This window comes from Balaenoptera physalus (genome assembly GCF_965194825.1).
Source record: "Balaenoptera physalus genome assembly, chromosome: 1".
NCBI classification, from domain to species: Eukaryota; Metazoa; Chordata; class Mammalia; order Artiodactyla; family Balaenopteridae; genus Balaenoptera; species Balaenoptera physalus.
In genome coordinates this window covers 95,784,352-95,804,255 of record NC_138882.1, presented here as the reverse complement: position 1 = coordinate 95,804,255, position 19,904 = coordinate 95,784,352, and the positions used below count along the sequence as shown (strand labels likewise).

Sequence of the window (19,904 nt, the reverse complement as noted above, 5' to 3'; positions counted from 1 at the left end):
GACTTTAATCAAATTTTTAAATTCTCAGCCAAAATACCTTCAAATATCATCCATAAACATTCTCTCACCTCCTTCTCATACACTATTAGATGTTCACTGACCTTCTCCACATGTTCTTGATGTCCTTTTACCTCTCCTTTACACCCTCTGTCTCTGTAATGCACTGCATTCTGTATAATTGCATCTTGGTCTTTTATCTGTTGTTTTTCGTGTCCAAATGTTTTACTGTTTCAGTCTTACTGATCATTTTCCTTCCCATGCGCTCTTGTTATCCCCTACCTCCACCATTTTTAATACTCTTGTTCCTTCTCAATTTGTTGATGTTCTCTTCTTTTCCCTGTATTGTATTTCAATGAATCTAAGCCATTAAGTATTGAAGGATACACCATTTTTTTGTACCACTAACATAACCAAAATATACTACAATGCCATCCCAATTTTAGAAATGTTAATTTTTAAAAATGTCTTTGAACACACTCATCCAATAATTTCAGTATCTGCCATCGTTAGAGGTCAAAACCTACTGTTTCTCCTGATTTTTAAAAAATAATTTCTCATTTTTGTGACTCTGAATATGAGTCCAAGACTATTGGAACACTACCTATGAAAATTATTTGAGATTGGGTCTAAAGTGTTTTCTGTAAGGGAGTATTAACATTAATTCTGTTAAGTGCCTGAAACCACTTCTAACCTGAAACAACTTTAATTTTTCTGACTGCATAAAAGTATGAGTCTGTGTTGGCTTGTGGGTTCAAATTCTCTGGGAAGATTTTTTTGTCTTCCCTCCACCCAGTTCTCTCTCTGAGGTAGGCTATCCTGGTTCATTCCTTCACTGAGTATATCATATTTTGAGGTCCCAGGTTTTGGAAGAGTATCTCACTTAGACCTCACACTTATGTAGGCCCTATGCTTTGTCACCATTTTAAAGTTTGGCTCATTCCAAAGTCCTTAGGACACCTGGAGCAGTTGTCTTCTTTAATGCTTACCTCTCTGGATTCATGCTTTTTGTCCCCCCGACCCCAAATTAATTTATTTTGAAAAATTTCAAGTCTCCAGAAGTTTGAAACAATACAATACGCATCCATCTACCCTTAACTGATTTCAGCTATCATACACACACACATTTTGCCTAACCATTTACAGTAATAAAATACTTCATTCCTACATATTACAGCATGCCATCTCCTAAGAAGATTTCCAATATAAGCACAAATCCATTATCACACCTAAGGAAATTAAACATTCCATATCATTTAAGAGTTCATATACAAATTTCCACAGACGTGCCTAAAATGTCTTTAATGATGGGGATTATTTAATTCAAGATCAAATCACAGTTCATGCATTTCATGTCACTGTTTGATCTAGAAGAGTCTCCATACCTGTTTTACACAGCAGTTACTTTAATAATTCACATCATGCATCATAAATGTCCTATATTCCACTTTTGTCTATTTCACATGATTAGATTCAGGTCAAATACTTTTGGCAAAAATGCTACAGGTGATAGGGTGGAGCTTTGAGCATCTTTCTTCTTTTCTGGCTCAGCAATGCATTTAAAGAAGGGTTTTGTTTGTTTTTAAGTGAATCTTATCCAGCATTTCAGATGTTTGAACCATCAGAGTTCCTCAGGGCATGCAGTCTGCCATACTGTCAGAAACTGATGTCCCTATGTATTGCCTTTCCAAATCAACAACAGTAACATATTTGTAAATGAAAGAACAGTGATATATTTACCATCACCTGAGCCCAAGTAATATGAAAAGGGGAAGCTTGAGACAAAACCTGGCATTAGGTACTGTATCCTACCAATTCACTTTTTGCATTTTTTATTTCCTAAAAATCTAGAGCAAAATATGTGTATATGCTGAGATCTAGAAGTCTAAGGACCAATTAAATTAGTGAAGGACAAATTTAACTACTTAAGAGTTGAGGATAGATTTAAAAGCCTTGGGGTCCTGTACTGAAGTCTCTTCTTGTTTCATCAGTAAAAAGGGAGAAATTACATTTCTAGCCTTCCCCCTTTTCATCCCAATAGCAGGAAGAAGAAACAGGAAAAAGGAAGCTATATGGTTGTTGAGAACTTACTATGTGTCAACCCTGTGGCTACAAAGGATCTTGTGTCCATAGCAATTCCATGAGCTGCACATGACTATCTCCATTTCACAACACAAATAATCAGTAAACTCTGGGTTCACACAGATCAGTAAATCTATCACTTCAAATCAAAAGGTTTAAACCAAAGTGTCCCCAGTGGCCAAAATCCATGCTTTTTCCACTACACGAAATGCATCTAGAAAGATGATAATTTGGAAGTTTCATTCTGATATTTTACTTGATTATTCATGGCCATAAGCTCTGTATAACCTAAAGAAAAACAAAAGTCATATTTCTTGAAAGAACAGTCTACACTCAGTCATTATCTAACCCACTGAACTCTTGCTGCTGCTCAAACTGGAGCAGGTCTTACCAAGGTCATCTATGGCTTCTGCATTCCTAAATTCAATAGCCACTTTAGCATTACTTCATCTCTTGCTCCAACACTTTATCACTGATACTTCATACCCCTTCTTGCCACCTTTTTCTCTTGTCTTACATGACAGCTCTCCTGGCTTTCTTCCATGACTAATCCATAGTGTAACTGTGGAGTCTTTTTTCCTACTCCTTAAATGTTGTTGCCTCTGCTATCATTAAGTATTCTACCCTTCTCATTGTATAAATTTCCTAGGCAATACCATACGCTTACATTGTTTTAGTTACCAACTATTATGCAAGTGACTCAACTCTGACATTTGTTTACTGAATGCCTACTGTGTGCTAGCATGCCTACCGTGTGCTAGGCATTCAGTGATGAATAAAACAGACGTGATTCCTGATGTATCTTACAGGTTCTTTCTGCAGCCCAAGGATTTTTTGTAAGCACCATAACTATGGACATCTACCTGCACCTTAATTTTCCAGAGGTACCTTAAACTCAACAAATCCCCAAGTCTATTCCTTTCTCCCCCTCTTTATTATTTTAATAGGTACCACATAAAATACGCCGTAGGCAACTGCATGGCCTCAGTTATTGGTCTATTTCACTTTTTAAATCTCTAAAATTTGACTGCTATTTTCCATCTCCACTGCCAGACAGCTAGTTTAGGGCTCACCTAGGTTATTCAAAGCCCACAATTGCCTCTCCACTACCAATCTCCTCGTAACTCATTCTTCATAATTAAAATGATCTTTCAAAAAGGCACACCTGATTATGTCAACTCACCAAGTCCCATCGTGCTTAATATTCTTCAGAGGCTCCTCGTTGCCCTCAGTGAAAGCCCCAAACCCTTTAACATGACTTTCAAACCCCTCTGCTTGAAAAGGACCCTGCTCATTTCTCCAGCTCAGTATTTTACTACTACAACTTACATTCTATTCCAGACTCTATTCCAGCCAAACTGAACTTCTCAGGTCCTGGAACACATAGATGTTCTCTTTCATTTTTAGGCTTCTGTATATTTATTCTCTTTTCCTTTTCTCTTTTACCTGGTCCTATTTTTTATGAGTGAGAGAGATCACTTCCCTGACCAACAAAATTTGGGGTTAGATCCTTTCCTATGTGTTAATCCCTATCATAGCACTCATCATTCTCCAACAGAGTCTAAACACGTGAGGGAAGGGACTGTATTTTATCTTGTTCATGACAATATCTCCAGTGCCTCGCATAGAGTATAAATTTTTAAAATAAATTTAAATGATTAAGTCTCAACTCAAAGAGGAAGAAAAAAAAAGAAATTCATTTGAAAACTTTTTCAATTTTCTAATTTAATAGAAATAACCAAAACAATGTGGCTTTCAAACAAAGCTTTAAACTAATCTAATACAACTTCTACAACACATTCCAGAGCATTATAACAAGAAATATTTACAGGCAGCTAATGTATTAAATAACCATGAAAAGAAAATCTTGCTTTTATTACACACCAGCAAAAAACACAGGAACGGAACAATTAGAAACTGCAACCTTGTTTAAAAAAATTAAATATGATTATTTAGAGAATACAATACCACAGAAACAGCACTTTTTCTTTCAGAATCATATTGACGGGTAGTTAACTATGTGCAAAAATAAGAGTAACTGTAATATTAGTAATAATAATAATGAGGGGAGAAGTGTTGAAATACTGGAAGCAAGGAACTAGTAAGGATGTGAATTTAACCCTTTCGTGTGTAGGTATGTCTACATAGAAAATCAACAGGCTTTCAGATTGCACAAATCTTTTTGTTATAGGCTTATATACATGTTTCACTGTGATTTAAAACATAGTTAATACCTACATTTTTCAGACCAGGAGCAGACATGCATTTCGTTCTTAAGATTGAAATTTAGGCCACACTTGAAAGGGAGTATTGCAGTGGCACTTACAAAATCATTTCAGTGCCTTCCCACATACAAATTTGGTGAATTTAAAAGAACAGCATTTTTAATTTTAAAGATCACTTGCTTTCTAGAAAAGGGCTAAACTTAATTTTGTACATTTTGTAGTCTGATCATAACAAATATATCCAAATTGACTTATTTTCGAAGATAATTTTGTTTCTCAGATACAATAAAAAATATATAAAAGACCACGAAGGCAAACACAAGGAACTAAATGGAAGAAATGCTATACATGCATTTTGACCAAGTAAAAGAAACCATTATATCCAAGAGTACATGTTGAAATCTGAAAGGTCTATGTAAACTGTGGCATATAAATTTTTTTCTTAAAAAAGTACCTTCAATTCTTTTACTCAAATGCCTACTTTTAAAAAAATATGCAACTTTCCCCAATTTTTAAAATAAAATGCCACAATATATTGTCATTAGCTCCAGCATACATTTAAATTCCTTAATTTTTAAAAGATAGACTGGGTGATATGCATACAAACTTTCCTATAAAATCACCATCCAGGAGAGAATTATGACATGCTATTAGGCAACAGACTTAAAGCAGTGTTATTGCTTTATCAAGGAGGAGATAACTGTGAGAGAAATAAAACATCCAGGTCTGGTATATGATCAAGCTGTAATACACCTTAAACCTTGGATCACCTCCAGCAGATTATTAATATAGATGGTATAAGAATTCATGGTATGAATTAAGAACTTGATTGTTTTAACTAGGGAAGTTGGGGAGGTTGGATTTTATAAAACTACTCACTGATCCAAAGTTAAGTATGCAAATAAGCTGTGCTGACCTCAAGTAATGAGATTTTTATACTTCATGTGTTGTATGTGAGTGGGCATGGGTAAGGGACCTTAAAAGGCCAAGAGACAGGGGGCCACAGCATCTACTCCCATTTTGAATACTAAGAGACTGTTCAATAACGTATGGTAGGCCACAACCCAGGAGCATAGTCAGAAAACCTAAGTCTACTGGCTTATTAAAACTAATCACTAATAGTTACATGGCAGGATACCTGCTGAGGTAATTGGTACATCTATAATTTGCACACCATAAACCTTTTGCTTCTATTTAAAAGCATTATTTCTTTGGATTAACTAAAAATCTCAAAGTGTTACAACAAAAAATTAGAATTAACTAACTTTAAAATTTATTTAAAATTCCCTTATATAAGAATAGAAGTCAGAAAGTACCTTGTTGATTCCAAAAAGAATAATTTCAACAGTGGATTCAATGCCTTAACCTTTCTCTGTGGTAATGATTTGATGTTTCAATATAGAGCATGACCTACAATTTAACCATACTTTGGAACACATACATGCTTCACCTTGCAAAGCAATTCCTTCACTCGGTGCTAAAAAAAAGACAAATTTAAGCCAGAGGAACAGACTGAGGAACACTTTGTTCTTAGTGAAAATGAAAAATGAAGTGTGGTGAAAGTTTGCAAGCTTTTAAGGAAACATTTAACATCTACAAATCAAAAATACTGCCTTTTAAGAAAGAATACAAATGTAAGGGAGTATCAAAACAAACTGCCTTCAGGGATCAATATTCAATGTTTGCCTTTTTAAAACATAAATGAATAGGAAAACATGTAAGATATCTGAATATCAATTTAAATTTTTATACTTTTTTACAGTCATATTAGTGCTGAACAAATCAGCTTAGAAACACAATGATAAATGTGCAAGAAAAAAGCTTTAATGAAATCTAAAGTGAATACCTTCACTTAAACGTGGTTTGTTGCTAGCTATATAATTTAATAGTAATTCCTCAGCCATATGAACTACCTTCTGTTAACAGAAATGAAGCCTGTTAAATGCTGGCAATAAGTAGCTTTTTAAGAACTAATCTTAAATTAAAAGAAAACAAAAACCCAAAACACCATCTAACATGGAAATGTTTTGAATGAAACACATTACCATTTAAGGCCCCAAATATCAAGAAATAAATATTTACTTAAAATTTTTGTTTCTGCCCCCGTTGGTAGAACCTATTATCTAAGACTCGTGAAAAGGATTCATATGAAGAGCAAGCATAAAATATTAGAACTCAGTGGCTTGGCAAAATGAAGTTATACTGTTACTCATCACTTTCCAAAAATGTGCCCTTCGGTAAGTCTCCTGATAAACTGAAATCATGAATGTTGTGGGAAAGAGGAAAATGCACACAGATAAAGGCATTTTTAAACAATTTTCTCCTTTTTATAAGAAACCTGTTCTTAAGGACTTAAAATTTGAGTAAAATGATAAAACAGTTTGGTATATGTTTTGAAGTTTAACTTATAACGACACTGAAAAAGCAGCTAAAAGAAAGCCACAGAATGAAGTCAATAGCAATAATAAAACCAATATACCATCAGAAGGCTTGAATCATATTCATTTTTACCCCCGCCACTTGTTAAGAAAAGAAAAACAACCCAAAGAAATCTGTATAATAACTTCTTTAGAGCACTTTATTTGATTCAATACGCACTAAAAAATATTTACCTCTTAGACAATTATGTCAAATAATTTTTTCTGAGTAGTAGTCTACTGTCTGAACTGTTCAAGCTGAATTTTTAAAAAGGCAAATGATTTGCCACAAATCTGCTGATGTCTGAAAAATATCTAATGGCAAGTCTTCTATTTTGGTCAATTTACATTCTAACATGTCCATACAAAAGTAGGACTAAAATTTTTAACTCAACAGAAGAGAAGCCTGTACACAGTCTAGAACACACATCTTGGAGCTGAGCATCACAAATGAAGAGAAGAAAAATGAAACAGAGCCAAGGTGGTTTATCTGCCTCAGGTGCTAAAATCAGAGTAGTAAAGGTGGGTTTACTCCAGTAACCATTCAAGTGGGGATTGATTGGCTCATTTTCAGGATATACTTACAGGTCTCTTCTACGTCCTTTAAGCCCCCAGTCCATGCAAATGTCCCACTTGGTGGACGGATGAGTACTCTAACCCCACCGGGTTTATTTCAATATTTTGATATTTTAATAATAAGCTGCTTCTGAAGATTTTCTGAGAAGTCTGTTCTCTATTAAAATAAGATAGAACCTCAAAATATGAATGTGAACATTAGAAATAGACAGCATATATTACAAATCCATTCTTGATAGGAACATTAGTAAGAATACATATTAGCTTAAAAAACAGGCTCAGCAAATGTTGCTGATCTGCCAGAAGTTTTAGTTCACTATTTACAAATAAGACAAAGTGAAATACAGAAAATTTTACACATTTGGTAGTTGACAGATTACTGTTTGCCAATAGTGGTCTATCAGAAAACCAATATGAAGGAAGACTGGATAAGAGCCAGCTGTCACCTTCTCAATCAAATTTTAAATGTACAGAAAACTAGATTAATTTTCAAACAAACATTCTACCTTTCACGGGAATAGCTATGATCAGATGATTTGATTTGGAAGTGCAATTCTGTGGAAGTGTCTTCTGGAAATGACTACTGTAAATGATCTGCTACTGAAAAGTTAACATATTTATTTCAGTAGAACATTAAAGTTGATTAAATGATGATCAATGGTCATGTTTCCTAGACTCTTAAGTATGAACAGAAAATAAACTACTGTTGAGTCCTTTAAACCAATATAAAACTAAGGCCCAACAGCATAAAAATGAGAAAAAATATAACAGCATGATGCAATGCACATCTGCACTGACATCAAAGTGGAATCTGAGCAACTTTGATTTTTAACTAGAAAATAAGCCAGTATGTATATGTGTGGAGGGGGAGGCATAAAAGTTGGTTTAATAATTGTGCACTCTACTCCAAAGAGACAATTTAACCAGTGACATGACCCTTAAGTACCTGAACACTCAGTATCCTGCACCAATCAATACCAAGTGATCATCAACATCTGCCCATTCTAACAATCAGAACCATTCTCTGTGGTAACAGAAATCTTCAAATCATTTTACTTTCGCTTTTGTTTTTACTTTCAAAGTTGCAAATAGAGTCCTTCCCCCTTTCTTGACAAGAACGTGTTTTCTGTCCATTATTTCAATCTAATACTGTGTAAAAGCTATCAGCTTCTTCAAGGAGGTGCCCACTGTAGGCAGGATATTCCAGCAACACTTAAATAAAAGTTTTTCATTCTTTTCTTTTTTTAAACAATTGGTTTAAGTTCATGTCATTTTACTTTATATGTACTGGTCTCTCATCTGACTTTAGGCGTTTTCTGCGGGGCTGTATAAAGTCTTCATCAGAGTCCTCAGTTACCTCACCATCATCCTCTTCCTGCTCAAACTCTGGCAAAGGTGCGAAGGTCCTGTCTGAGTAGATCTCTGTGAGTTTATCTTCAAAGTACAATGCAACTGCTTTCCCTGCCTGAGCTACTTCTGAATCAGCCTGCAAGCAAAAGATAGGAATATTCACCTATTGGTAATGCATATTCCTTCACCAAGTTTGCATGGTCTGAAAAGCTTACCTTCAAATTAATCTCTTGTGTTTCTGCATAAACTTGAACAACTTTCATCATCTAAAAAGGATACCAGAGTCAAAAAAAAAAAGGGAAATTATAATCCTTTCTAAAGTTATAAGACTGCATAGGATTGGCAACGAAAGTCAGCCATACTAGGAGGAACAAATTGCTATGACCAGATCAAGTGCTTTCTAAAATTATACAGAACATGGACCCCCTTTCTTAACAAAGCTATTACTAAAGCTACTGCAAAATTGTCTCAATTTCTGAATTAGTGAGGTCAACCTGAGTAGGAGTTGGTTTGAATACATCAATATATTTAAGAGAAAAATATTTGTGAAAAAAATGATATAAGAAATATTTTTTTAAAGACTGCCAAACTTTCAACAACCACTAAGTCAGAATTCTATCTGTATGGCAATTTGTTAATCATAATTTAGTTAACTATTATTAAAGCAGATAAAACGAGTCTTCTTCCTGGCAAATGTTAGCTATGGTTCATGAAAGTATACTTATTTGAAAATAATCTAACTGAATTAGAAAATAAGACAAGAAACTTGGGACTGTATTAATTTAACTTCGAGTGAGTAAGGTTTTACTATATTCTCTGTGGCGCACTGCTATAAAGGTGACCAGAACTTGTCACCTAATAAGAAAATTTTTTTTTTTATTTTAAAAAGTCACCTAGATGCTTCCAGAGGCAACTATGAGTACACTTTAAATGATTCAATTTGATTTTTTAGTAACATTCATATGGCACCCAAATTTTATCAGCAATAAAGATTTTAGTAGTAGAAGATTTTGTGGATTCTCATCCATTTTCTTCTCTTATAATAATGAAAATATTCCTCAACAATAAGAGACTTGAGCTTCCCAAAGATAACAAAAATTTCCTTGAAGGAGGTAAATATCTATCACATTTCTTCTAAAGGTATGGCTAGCTCATCTTTATTCTCAAAAAAAAACATAACCAAAGTTAATGAAAGTCACATTGCTGAGATCAGATAACTCAACATTATACACTCTGGGCTACTATTCAAGATGAGCCACGTGAGTTTATAATTTTAAGGTTCTACATTTATATGGTCAATAACAAAATCAAAGGACACTGGCACAAATGCCTTTCCTAAATGTACCCAAAATGTAGGCTTGTCTGTATTCATTTCCCACAAAATATACTTAACTACAGACTATCTTCTATACTTATCTCAACCCTCAACATGTACAGAAAGGGATATCCAATAATATTCTTAATTTATTACATTATACTTAAGTATATACTTCAAATTGTACACAGTAAACTTTCTTCTTTGGAGCTGTGGACGCAATCAAATTTTACTTTTGACAGAACTGAAGCAGAATAAATTTAAAAAATCAACTTAGAAAAATCTCTTGGCAGGAAAAACAAAATCCAATAACCAAGTAAGCAAACAAATAAAAACTACTAATCCAAGACTCTATAGTTTGGAAGCTAACATACTTCATTAAACCTTTCACAGTTCTTGAAGATCAAACGAACATCAGCCACAAAGTCATCTGGGATTTGGTAGTGTTGGGAATGTTTTTTCTGAAGCTTCTTTTTCACGGTGGATAAATCCATAGGTTTCTTTATAATTTTATAGTAGTTTGGTATCTAAAGAAACAAATAAGGATAGATAAAGATTCTCAAAAAAATGCCGAAGTGTTTAATTTGAAAATGCAAAGCATATTAATTTTAGAGAAAAACATGTGTAGATCGAGCCAGCTGCATGCAAATTTGGAGTATAATGAATTGTACTTTAAATCTTCTGCCAGAAGCAGCACATCATGAAAATCAAATCATATTCAGAATATGTGGCAGTGTCCATGGTTAGTGAAGGACCCAAAGTTCTATCTTTAATAAGAAAATTTGGAAAAAAAAGCAATCAGCAAGGGTAGCCAACCAGTAGTGTTAAGGACAAATCTAGCCCATCAGAATTGTATGACTCCTGTTTTTTTTTAAAAAAGGGAAAAAGATTACAAAATGTATTGTTATTATTAGAATATGGTATCTTTTAGAGGATAAAACCTTGTATCACAGAGAACTCTGGACATAGCAATAGAGGGGAAAAGACTGTAGTAACACAAGATATATTTTTATTAATCATTTAGGATTATACTTGGGAGTTCTGGCTGCAACTCTTGGACAAAAATTTGTATCCTTGCAAAATAACTGAACATGGAGAAACTATTTAAATAGTTCATGAAAAGAAAACATTGGAAAATAATCTTCTACTGTAAAGTCCCTAAACTTGAAGAACAGAAAGACTTCCTGGTATCAGATGATTACTATCTGAACAAAACATCTTCCTTGTATCTAGACCTTTTGTACTTTAAAATCCATTCCTGAGACTACCCAGTAAACAAATTACTATTCAATACTCTACAACAGGCCTGGTATTCAATATTATCTTAATTCAACAACTGATGGCAAGTAAATATGTGTTGCATATTCTTATCCCATTTATAAGGCACTGAGCATCCCTGATACTCCTTTTACTATGGAATTTTAGAGCCTTTACTCCTTACAAAAATCTCCTGTAAGATAAACAAAGGGCATTGGCTTGCAAATTTTCCCACAGTCTTCTCTTAATCTTGAATGTTCATAAAAGAGGGCTTATGAAGCAGAACCAGTGAGCAAGGTTCAACTTTACACTTTTATTCAAATTAATACTTATATAGAGTTATTTTCTCCCTAAGATATAGATCCTAGAATCAATCATAGGACTGGAACCTTAGAAATAATTTAGTTCAATATTCCCACTGTACAGTTAAAAAAGTAGAGGCAGAAAATTACGTAATTTCCCCAGTTATAAGGCTGGTTAATGGCAGAACTAGGAAAAGTTAAGTCTTCTGATTCCTAGTTCAAGACTCTTTCCATTATACCTGTACCTGTATCCTTTATGTCCATTTTAAAAGTATTGGGTTGTAACATCTTATGGAAAAACCCAAATGAACTTTTTGGCCAACCCAATAAAAGAGGAAGTGGAAATTAAATTCATTAAGTTTTTATCACAGCAACAGTCTTTAAAAACAAACTGCAATTTTAACAAGTGAATCTCATAGTCATTTAGCCCTAATAACATCACAAGTACTTCTTATTACTCAGAAATTTTATTAGGTACTATGCTAAAACATTTTACACAGGTTATTGTACAGAATCCTTGAAATAACCCAATGAGGGAAGGAACAGTATTAGAAAAGAGAATTTGAGCACCTTGGTTGAGGAGATTATTCAAGCCTGAGTTTTAACATTAGCAGTCTACGGCCAGAGCCCATACTCTTAAGTATTATACTAAAACTTCTTCAACAGGAAGGTACTAAGGTAAACAACTCACCGAAGCAGGAACTGGCTCCTGGAATTCAATACTTAATTCATGGCAATAGAGGTAAAGCAGGAGACGTTCACATTTCTGGCCCAAGAAAAGAAAGGAAAACCCATGAAATGTTTTCCCTCTAAAAAGATATTCTTAAGAATGAGAATTTTATCATTGTTGCTTTTGTTGTGGTCATCCATGTACAATGCTTGGTGTCAGTCTATTTATCTCTTGTAAAAATAAAATACAGTGTGTGTGTGTGAAAAAAAAAAAAAAAAGAATGAGAATTTTATCAGTACAAAGTATTATTACAACACACTGAAGATAAGCCTCTTACATACTAGCTATCCAACTAAATATATACCCAAAGAAAACTACCTTGTTTTCTATTTAGGTTTGAGACTATGACTATCTTCTGTCCTACTTTAAGTGAACTTATCAAAGACAGAGTGCCTTTGTTCTTATCTGATAACTCAGGTAATTCACCTACTATTACCTCTTAACTATTTATACAAATAGAAAGGAGTCATTAAAGCAACATACAGCATTTTGTACAACAATTGATGATTGTTGCTACTCATATTAATTCCCTGAGGCAGGCAAGACACATGCTATTCCCTTTCTTGAAAAGATTCTGCTCAGGCTCAAAATTAAGTAAAAACTGTCTGTGTCTTCTCAGTCCAATTCTAGAATTTTGTTATACAATCAGAAGTAAATTGATATGCATTTTTACATTTACAGTGTTTATATGCTTAAACTTCTTATTAATATCTGTTTGTATACTCTAAACACATACCTTCTCCTCAAAGAGAGTGGAAGATGGATTTTGCAAGTTTATACATTAGATCAAAGCCAAACATAACTGTAATGACCACAGAAGTATGTGAAAGATATTTTGTCTTTGGAGATCAGACTATAGACCAGATCAGCAGAAATCTGAGTGAAATGAGAGGATTTTGGATTTCATTCTTAATATGATGGGATGTTATTAGAAGATTTTAAGCAAGGAAGTGATAGACTTGTTTACATATTTAAAAAAGAACACTATGTACTGCGTAGAAAATGGACTGTAAGGGGGCAAGAGTAGAATCCGGGAGTTCAGCGAAGAGATATTACAATAGTGCAGATGAAAAACTATGATGGCTGTCTCAGAAGGTAATGGTGGAGGAAGTGAGAAAATGGTATTATAGTCATTCCTGATTCTTCTATTTCTAACAGATTTCTGGCTTGAGCAACAGAGATGACCGGTGGTACCATTTGATGATGGGAATTACTGAGAGAGGGATGCAGTTTTTTATGTCGTTATTTTCTTGCTTTTATTGCTTTTGCTTTTTTAAAAAATAAATAAATAAATAAATAAGTATATTTATTTATTTATTTTTGTCCGCATTGGCTTTTCGTTACTGTGTGCAGGCTTTCTCTAGTTGTGGCGAGCAGGGGCTACTCTTTGTTTCGGTGCACAGGCTTCTCATTGGGGTGGCATGTCTTTGTTGCAGAGCACGGGCTCTAGGCATGTGGGCTTCAGTAGTTGTGGCTCACAGGCTCTAGAGTGCAGGTTCAGTAGTTGTGGCGCACGGGCTTAGTTGCTCCACAGCATGTGGGATCTTCCCGGACCAGGGCTTGAACCCGTGTCCCCTGCACTGGCAGGTGGATTCTTAACCACTGCACCACCAGGGAAGTCCCCTGCTTTTGCTTTTTGAAGGAGAGGATTAGAAATCAAGATTTTGGCTGGGAAATGTTAAGTATGAGGAAGCTAGATATAAGAGCCTAGAGCTGAGGGCTACAGATACAGATTTCAGAAATTATGAACATACCATCAGATAATGAGATTAAAAAATGAAAATTTATCAGGTTATATGTATATTACACTGAAGAAAAAAAAAAAAGATGTATAGCCACACAACTACAGAATCCCTAATAATAAATCAACTTATTTGACACTTACCCTTTGGTCCACGGGGCTTAACCCCTGTGCAGTTTTCCCCTTCTTACTATGTTGCAAATTATCACAATCATATTCAACTTCTGGTTTCCCAATATCTCTGCAAAATGTGCATATCCAGTCCCCACTAAAGAAGGAAATAGGCAATTAGTCCATGTAATTATAACAAAACCCACTCTAGGGAAGCTAGTTCCCTAGAGGTAAGTCTCCAGTTTCTTTGTTTTCTTTCCTTTCCAGTTTTTGTGGAAAAGAGAGGTACTATTTTTGCCACATCTCATAAAGTGAAGTTATGTGATAAAAGCTTCCCCAAATGTTTCCATTCTTCAACTGATTACCTTCTGGAAAGCAATATAACCAACCCCACTATCTCTATTCAAAAGGGGTCTGTCTCTTCATAGCACAAAGCTGATGATCAGCACTTGCAGCGTAAGACCAATTCTCAATACCCCAGTATGACCATGACAGTGACCTCATATGCATGAAGAAAGGAGTACACGATACAGTCCCTCAGGTATCTTGCACTGTTTTGGCATGTATAAAAGATGCCAAAAATATAACAATTACTTTTTCATGGCCAGTCTTTTAAATCTGCTCAGTCAATAGTTTTTTGTATCAGGATTTCTATCAAACCATAAACTCCAATTTGATTACTTCAAATGCATTCTCCCCTTTCTCTCCCCCATCATATATATATTCTAAGTCTAGGGATTATACTAAAACTGTGTCAACAGTTTCAATTCCTTCCAAAGCATCTGCCTTTGAGAGAAAGCTTTCAGTGGCAAAATTCTAACGTTCCAGCAGATGTTACTATCCAACGGAAACAAAAATATGAAAAGCCTTAATTTCAAGACCAAAATGCCAATGTTTTTTTCTAAAAGAGTAAAGAAAAAGAAGGTCCTTAATACATCTGTGGCAAAGGACTACACCTTCTAAGATTTAGGTAAGAATTACTATGCTTCAGAAAAATATTCTGGCACTGTTCATATATCCACTACTTTTCTAATACTAAAGGCTGAATTTTTCAGAAAGGGTAGCATTAATCAACTAAAATCATTACTTCTCAGGAATCTGAGAAAAAATGTGAATCTTTCATCTATAGGCAGAAAGAAGCTGGGTTTTCCCAAGGACACTGGTTTACTTTCACTTAAAAAACCAGGGGGTTAGGGTAGGGGAAGAAGGAAGGCTTAAAGAAATAAGTATGATTCTACTATTTTATGGTCTCTGAAATCAATTGGAGACGAAATACCACGAACATAAATATGTTAAATGGAAGGGAAGAAAAAGAGCTCTTCTAATCCAAACTCTACTACTCGTAGATGCAGAAACTAATCCCTGAAAATCAGTGAACCGTCCAAGCTAATTAAGTTAGTTCACTACAGAATTACAACCAGACTACAGGTATCGTAACCCAGCCCAGCACATTTGTTCTGCTGTATTAGCTGGAATCATCAGCTTGCACTGGATGCTCATCAATGAATGTTTTGATGCTTGAAATAAGACTTAGCCACCAAGGGGGTCATATAGTCTGAGGACAATGCTCATATGTTGCCCCAATCTTTATCTTTACCGTACGATCTTCTCTTCTAAATAACGAATTCAGTAACTGTCCATTCCAAAGTTAATGACTAAAAGACATTCCAACTAGGAAAAGTTGAGAAAGTTGAGAAATCTGCACACTGTGCTTCAGGCAGGCACTACCAACTAACAGCTTCCAGTGGTCAAGGTGAAGCTATTCCTCAAAAAATTCAAGACATTAAAGGTATTTTTACAAAGTACTTGTTTTTTTTTCTTTAAAATGCCTTTCAAGAGCTTTCAAACGTTAGAAAAGTAAGTTTTTGGTAAGATCCAATAGAGTTGCCTCAAACTGAATACTATTCATAAATAAAGCCATTATTATAGACCCTATTAAAATTGATGGCAATAGATTAAAAAATTATCTTCAAGAGGAAATCAACTAAGTTTCTCAATACCCTAGTCTCTTGCACCTCATAATTTACAGGTTTATCTAATTTGCCTATATTAAGTATAAACTGAAGGCCAGGAAATAGTCTATTTTTTTTTTTTTAACATTAATGCACAACTTAGATCTTGGACATTTCTTCATTCAGCTGTTAATTTCTCTAGAAGGTAATGGAGTAATAGGCAGTCATTAAGAAGGCTATCTGCCCTGAATAATTTTGTTACTTCTTTAGCTTATAAAAATAAACAACAAAAAATCAGTTATTTCACTTGTACCTTGGAAAGCTAAGAAGTGTCGGAACATGACAAGTTAGATGAAAGACCTTTGGACATTTTTCACAGCACAAGAGATCCCCTCCATTTTGGCAGACAGCACACCAATCTTCGTTTGGGTCATCATCTTTGCTGCTGCCATCTCCTCCAATCCTTGCCGACCTGTGCATGAGACTTCGAACTGGGGACTTTCCATTAACAAGGCTGTTGAGCCCTGACTGTTTGCAGCTTTCATTCACATCTGCAGGTTCAGTTTTCACGTGGTTTTCCAGGCCTGCTAATGCGTCCAACTCACTCTCTAGATGCAGGCTAGTTGAAAGAGGTGGTGTCAAGCTACTCTCAGGACTGCTCAACTAAAACAAAGCAAGGACAAATTCTTGAACAATCATTTAATCCATACTGTTTGCAGTGTGTGTGTGCATGCATGTGTGTCTCTGTGTGTTTAAAGTTTTGTCAACATGTATAAACAACATGATATACTGACATAACTTAAAATTATTTTGGAATTTACTATTATTTATTATAAAATTATTTGAAATCATATTAGTAACATAAAAGAATGAAAATAACCCCAAAGTTATTCAGACATGTTAATGTATGATTTTAGGGAGCAATCTCTGTAATATTGGTTCACTTGAATAATAAAGGAATTAATTAAACTGTTAAGCACATTGATTGGGAAGTGAGCATAGGGTTATACTTTTCCTGTAGAGAGCTGACTATGATACACGATTTTTCACTCAACAATCTGTCTCATAGCTTTTTCTTCCCCTTTATATTGGGTTTTTTAACCATTTCTTTTAATTGAAGTATAGTTAATTCACAATGTTATGTTAGATACAGGTGTACAGCAAATTGATTCAGTTATATATATATATATATGTGTGTGTATATATATGTGTGTATATATACACACACACACACACTTTTTCAGATTCTTTTCCATTATAGCTTATTACAAGATATTGAATATAGTTCACTGTACTACACAGTAGGTCCTTATTGTCACATAGCTTTTGAAAAGCATTTTGAAATGTTCTTCTGCCCACTTATCATTCTACCAATATAGGAAGATTGTGACAATGTTAAATCTTTCACCACCATTTTGCACTGTTTTTGGGGGGTACTTTCCAAACCAAGTTCTGAGTGAAGAGATTATGTAGATCAGTACTCTCTAAATCTACATAGAGTTGAAATTTCTATGTGCCAACCATGTAGAAAATGAGACATAAGCGTAGGTAGGAAGAAAAAAACCAAGATCAAAATTTCTAAATAAAGAGGGACTTGGGCCTTCCTTCATTCTATACTATAAATTTTATAAAATGTTCTACCTGAGGAATTCTAAAATGGTTAATAATTCATAAGCCAAAGGCAATCTTCTCATCACAAAACTCTGTGAGCATTAAACTTCTTTCATGTCAGCGGTCGTAATCCCGAGCTCACCGGTCCAGGGAAAATAGCCAAGGATTTTTGTGGCTTGAGTCTCAATGTGACTACTGAAATTATTAATAAATTTAGAACAAGCTAGAACCCAATTTAGAATCATGGCAAAAATAATGACCGATTACAAACTAAAATTTGAAACGAGTCCTTAATACAAGTAAGTCTTTTCTCATCAATTACAGCTGACACTTAGATGAAAAAATTCAGTTAGAAAAAGAGATATCCGGGTTATACCACGCATAAAAATTCAGAAATGAATACAGGTCCACAGGACCACTAACCAGACTAATACATGCAGAGATGGAAGAATCAGTGAAGTGACCTCCTTAAATCCCTGACAGATTCCACTGGGAACTTACCATGCAGGCACTCCTCCTGCCATCCTCTGTCTTTTCCTGTTTCACAGCTCCTGAAAAGCTACATATTTCATCTTCAGTGCCAGGTTCTTGCTTGACCTTCACTTGATCAGACTTGAAACTAAGACTTGTCTTCTCAGCAGTTCTTCCTGACGACCCACAGCTAACAAAAACAACAAATAAAGGTCACATATGTTTGTCTGTATGGTGTACATAAAAACAATTATATGAAAAGTTTGTTAAGTTATATGAAATGTTCATTAAACTGAAAACAATTTATTAACTTTATAGCAGATAAGGATACTTCATAATGCAATTAAGAGGAGTGTATTATAAACTTGGCTTCAAATTTTTAAAAAACGTAGGTCAAACTTTCAGAGGACCTGAAAAATACATTTTATGGTCTGAGGCACTTATATTACATCATTTAAGGAATCTAGTAAACAATCATTTGTCTAGGCTATTAGTATAGTGATTGCTTCTCTCTATAATAAAAGAAGTTTAAATTCTTCTCTACCCCCAAACATCTGAAGGAAACCTCAATAACAGTGGTTCATGAAGTGTCCTCAAAGGAATCACTGTTTCAGCTTTTGAGTCCTTATCTGAATTAATGGGATAATAGGCTAAGAGGACAGGTACATGACTAATTGTTTCTATCTAGTCCACAAACCAAAACCACTGGCAAGAGAGTGAATAACTAAGACTGTATTACTGTCGAAAATGAAAACCTTTTTCACTCAATTTGTACTTTTCTTCTAAAAGTACTGATTATTTAAAGTATAATTTAAAAGCCAAGCAAGTATATAATATAGAACCAGTCTTCAAAATGCATATACACATATATATACAAATACAAAACATTCATATATCTGAAATAAAATCTTTCTTACATTGCACTAAATTATTCAAACTAAAGAATAAAAGTCAGTCGACATTTATTACATTTACCTTTAACACACACACACACTCTTCCACACTACCATTTCTTTTTCTTAATTCTTTTTTTTTAAAAAAGATTTATTTATTATTTATTTATTTAATTTATTTTTGGTTTCCTTGGGTGTTAGCTGCGGTACACGGGATCTTTCGTTGTGGTGAGCGGGCTCTTCGTTGCGGTGCATGGGCTTCTACCTAGTTGGGGCACGCAGGCTTCAGGACACGTGGGCTCTGTAGTTTGCAGCACACAGGCTCTCTAGTTGAAGCACACGAACTCAGCAGTTGCGGCACGCGGGCTTAGTTACCCCACGGCATGTGGGATCTTAGTTCCCTGACCAGGGATCAAACCCACGTCCCCTGCATTGTAAGGCAGATTCTTTACCACTGGACCACCAGGGAAATCCCCCACACTACCATTTCTTAGCTCTCTGTCCACCAAAAAGGCGTAAGAAACCATGAACAATTCAGTAGCAGTGAGTGCCCCTAGTACCCAGAAGATTGTCTTGAAGCACCATTTCCCCACTAACATGACCAGGATTTCCTAGAGAAATCTCTGATTTCAGGCCTGAGGCAAGAAATGTAAAAGATGAACCTGGAACATCAGGACAGGAAACAAGAATGCTTTCAACAACTACTGGGGTTATAGCAAAAGAACTATGAAGCCAACTTGGAAAAGTTCTGATAGGACAAATATGGAACAATTTAAGCATCAATAAAAATAACAACTACAATTTTAGAACATATAAGGTATGTTTAAATATATAAGCCCATAAAGTTAATAACATTCATTGGTCACTGTTGGAG

The 19,904-nt window shown here is 34.8% G+C and overlaps 1 protein-coding gene across 5 annotated transcripts in view; it reads right to left on the bottom strand.

The window, feature by feature from the left end:
• Nucleotides 1–3,784: 3,784 nt before the first annotated feature.
• TRIM33 (tripartite motif containing 33) overlaps nt 3,785–19,904 on the bottom strand; it is a 163,290-nt gene continuing 147,170 nt past the window's right edge. For 2 of the 5 annotated variants that reach the window (XM_082458107.1, XM_082458111.1), the window contains 8 exons: nt 18,168–18,327; nt 16,369–16,718; nt 14,137–14,260; nt 12,213–12,287; nt 10,337–10,489; nt 8,863–8,913; nt 8,575–8,783; nt 3,785–7,454 (listed from right to left, as the gene is read on the bottom strand). In XM_082458107.1, the coding sequence (XP_082314233.1) occupies nt 7,325–7,454; nt 8,575–8,783; nt 8,863–8,913; nt 10,337–10,489; nt 12,213–12,287; nt 14,137–14,260; nt 16,369–16,718; nt 18,168–18,327 (1,252 nt within the window). In that variant the 3' untranslated portion in view covers nt 3,785–7,324. Of the gene's footprint in view, nt 7,455–8,327; nt 8,784–8,862; nt 8,914–10,336; nt 10,490–12,212; nt 12,288–14,136; nt 14,261–16,368; nt 16,719–18,167; nt 18,328–19,904 lie in introns of those variants that run through there. The other 3 variants (XM_082458108.1, XM_082458109.1, XM_082458110.1) reach the window with 3 other exon arrangements.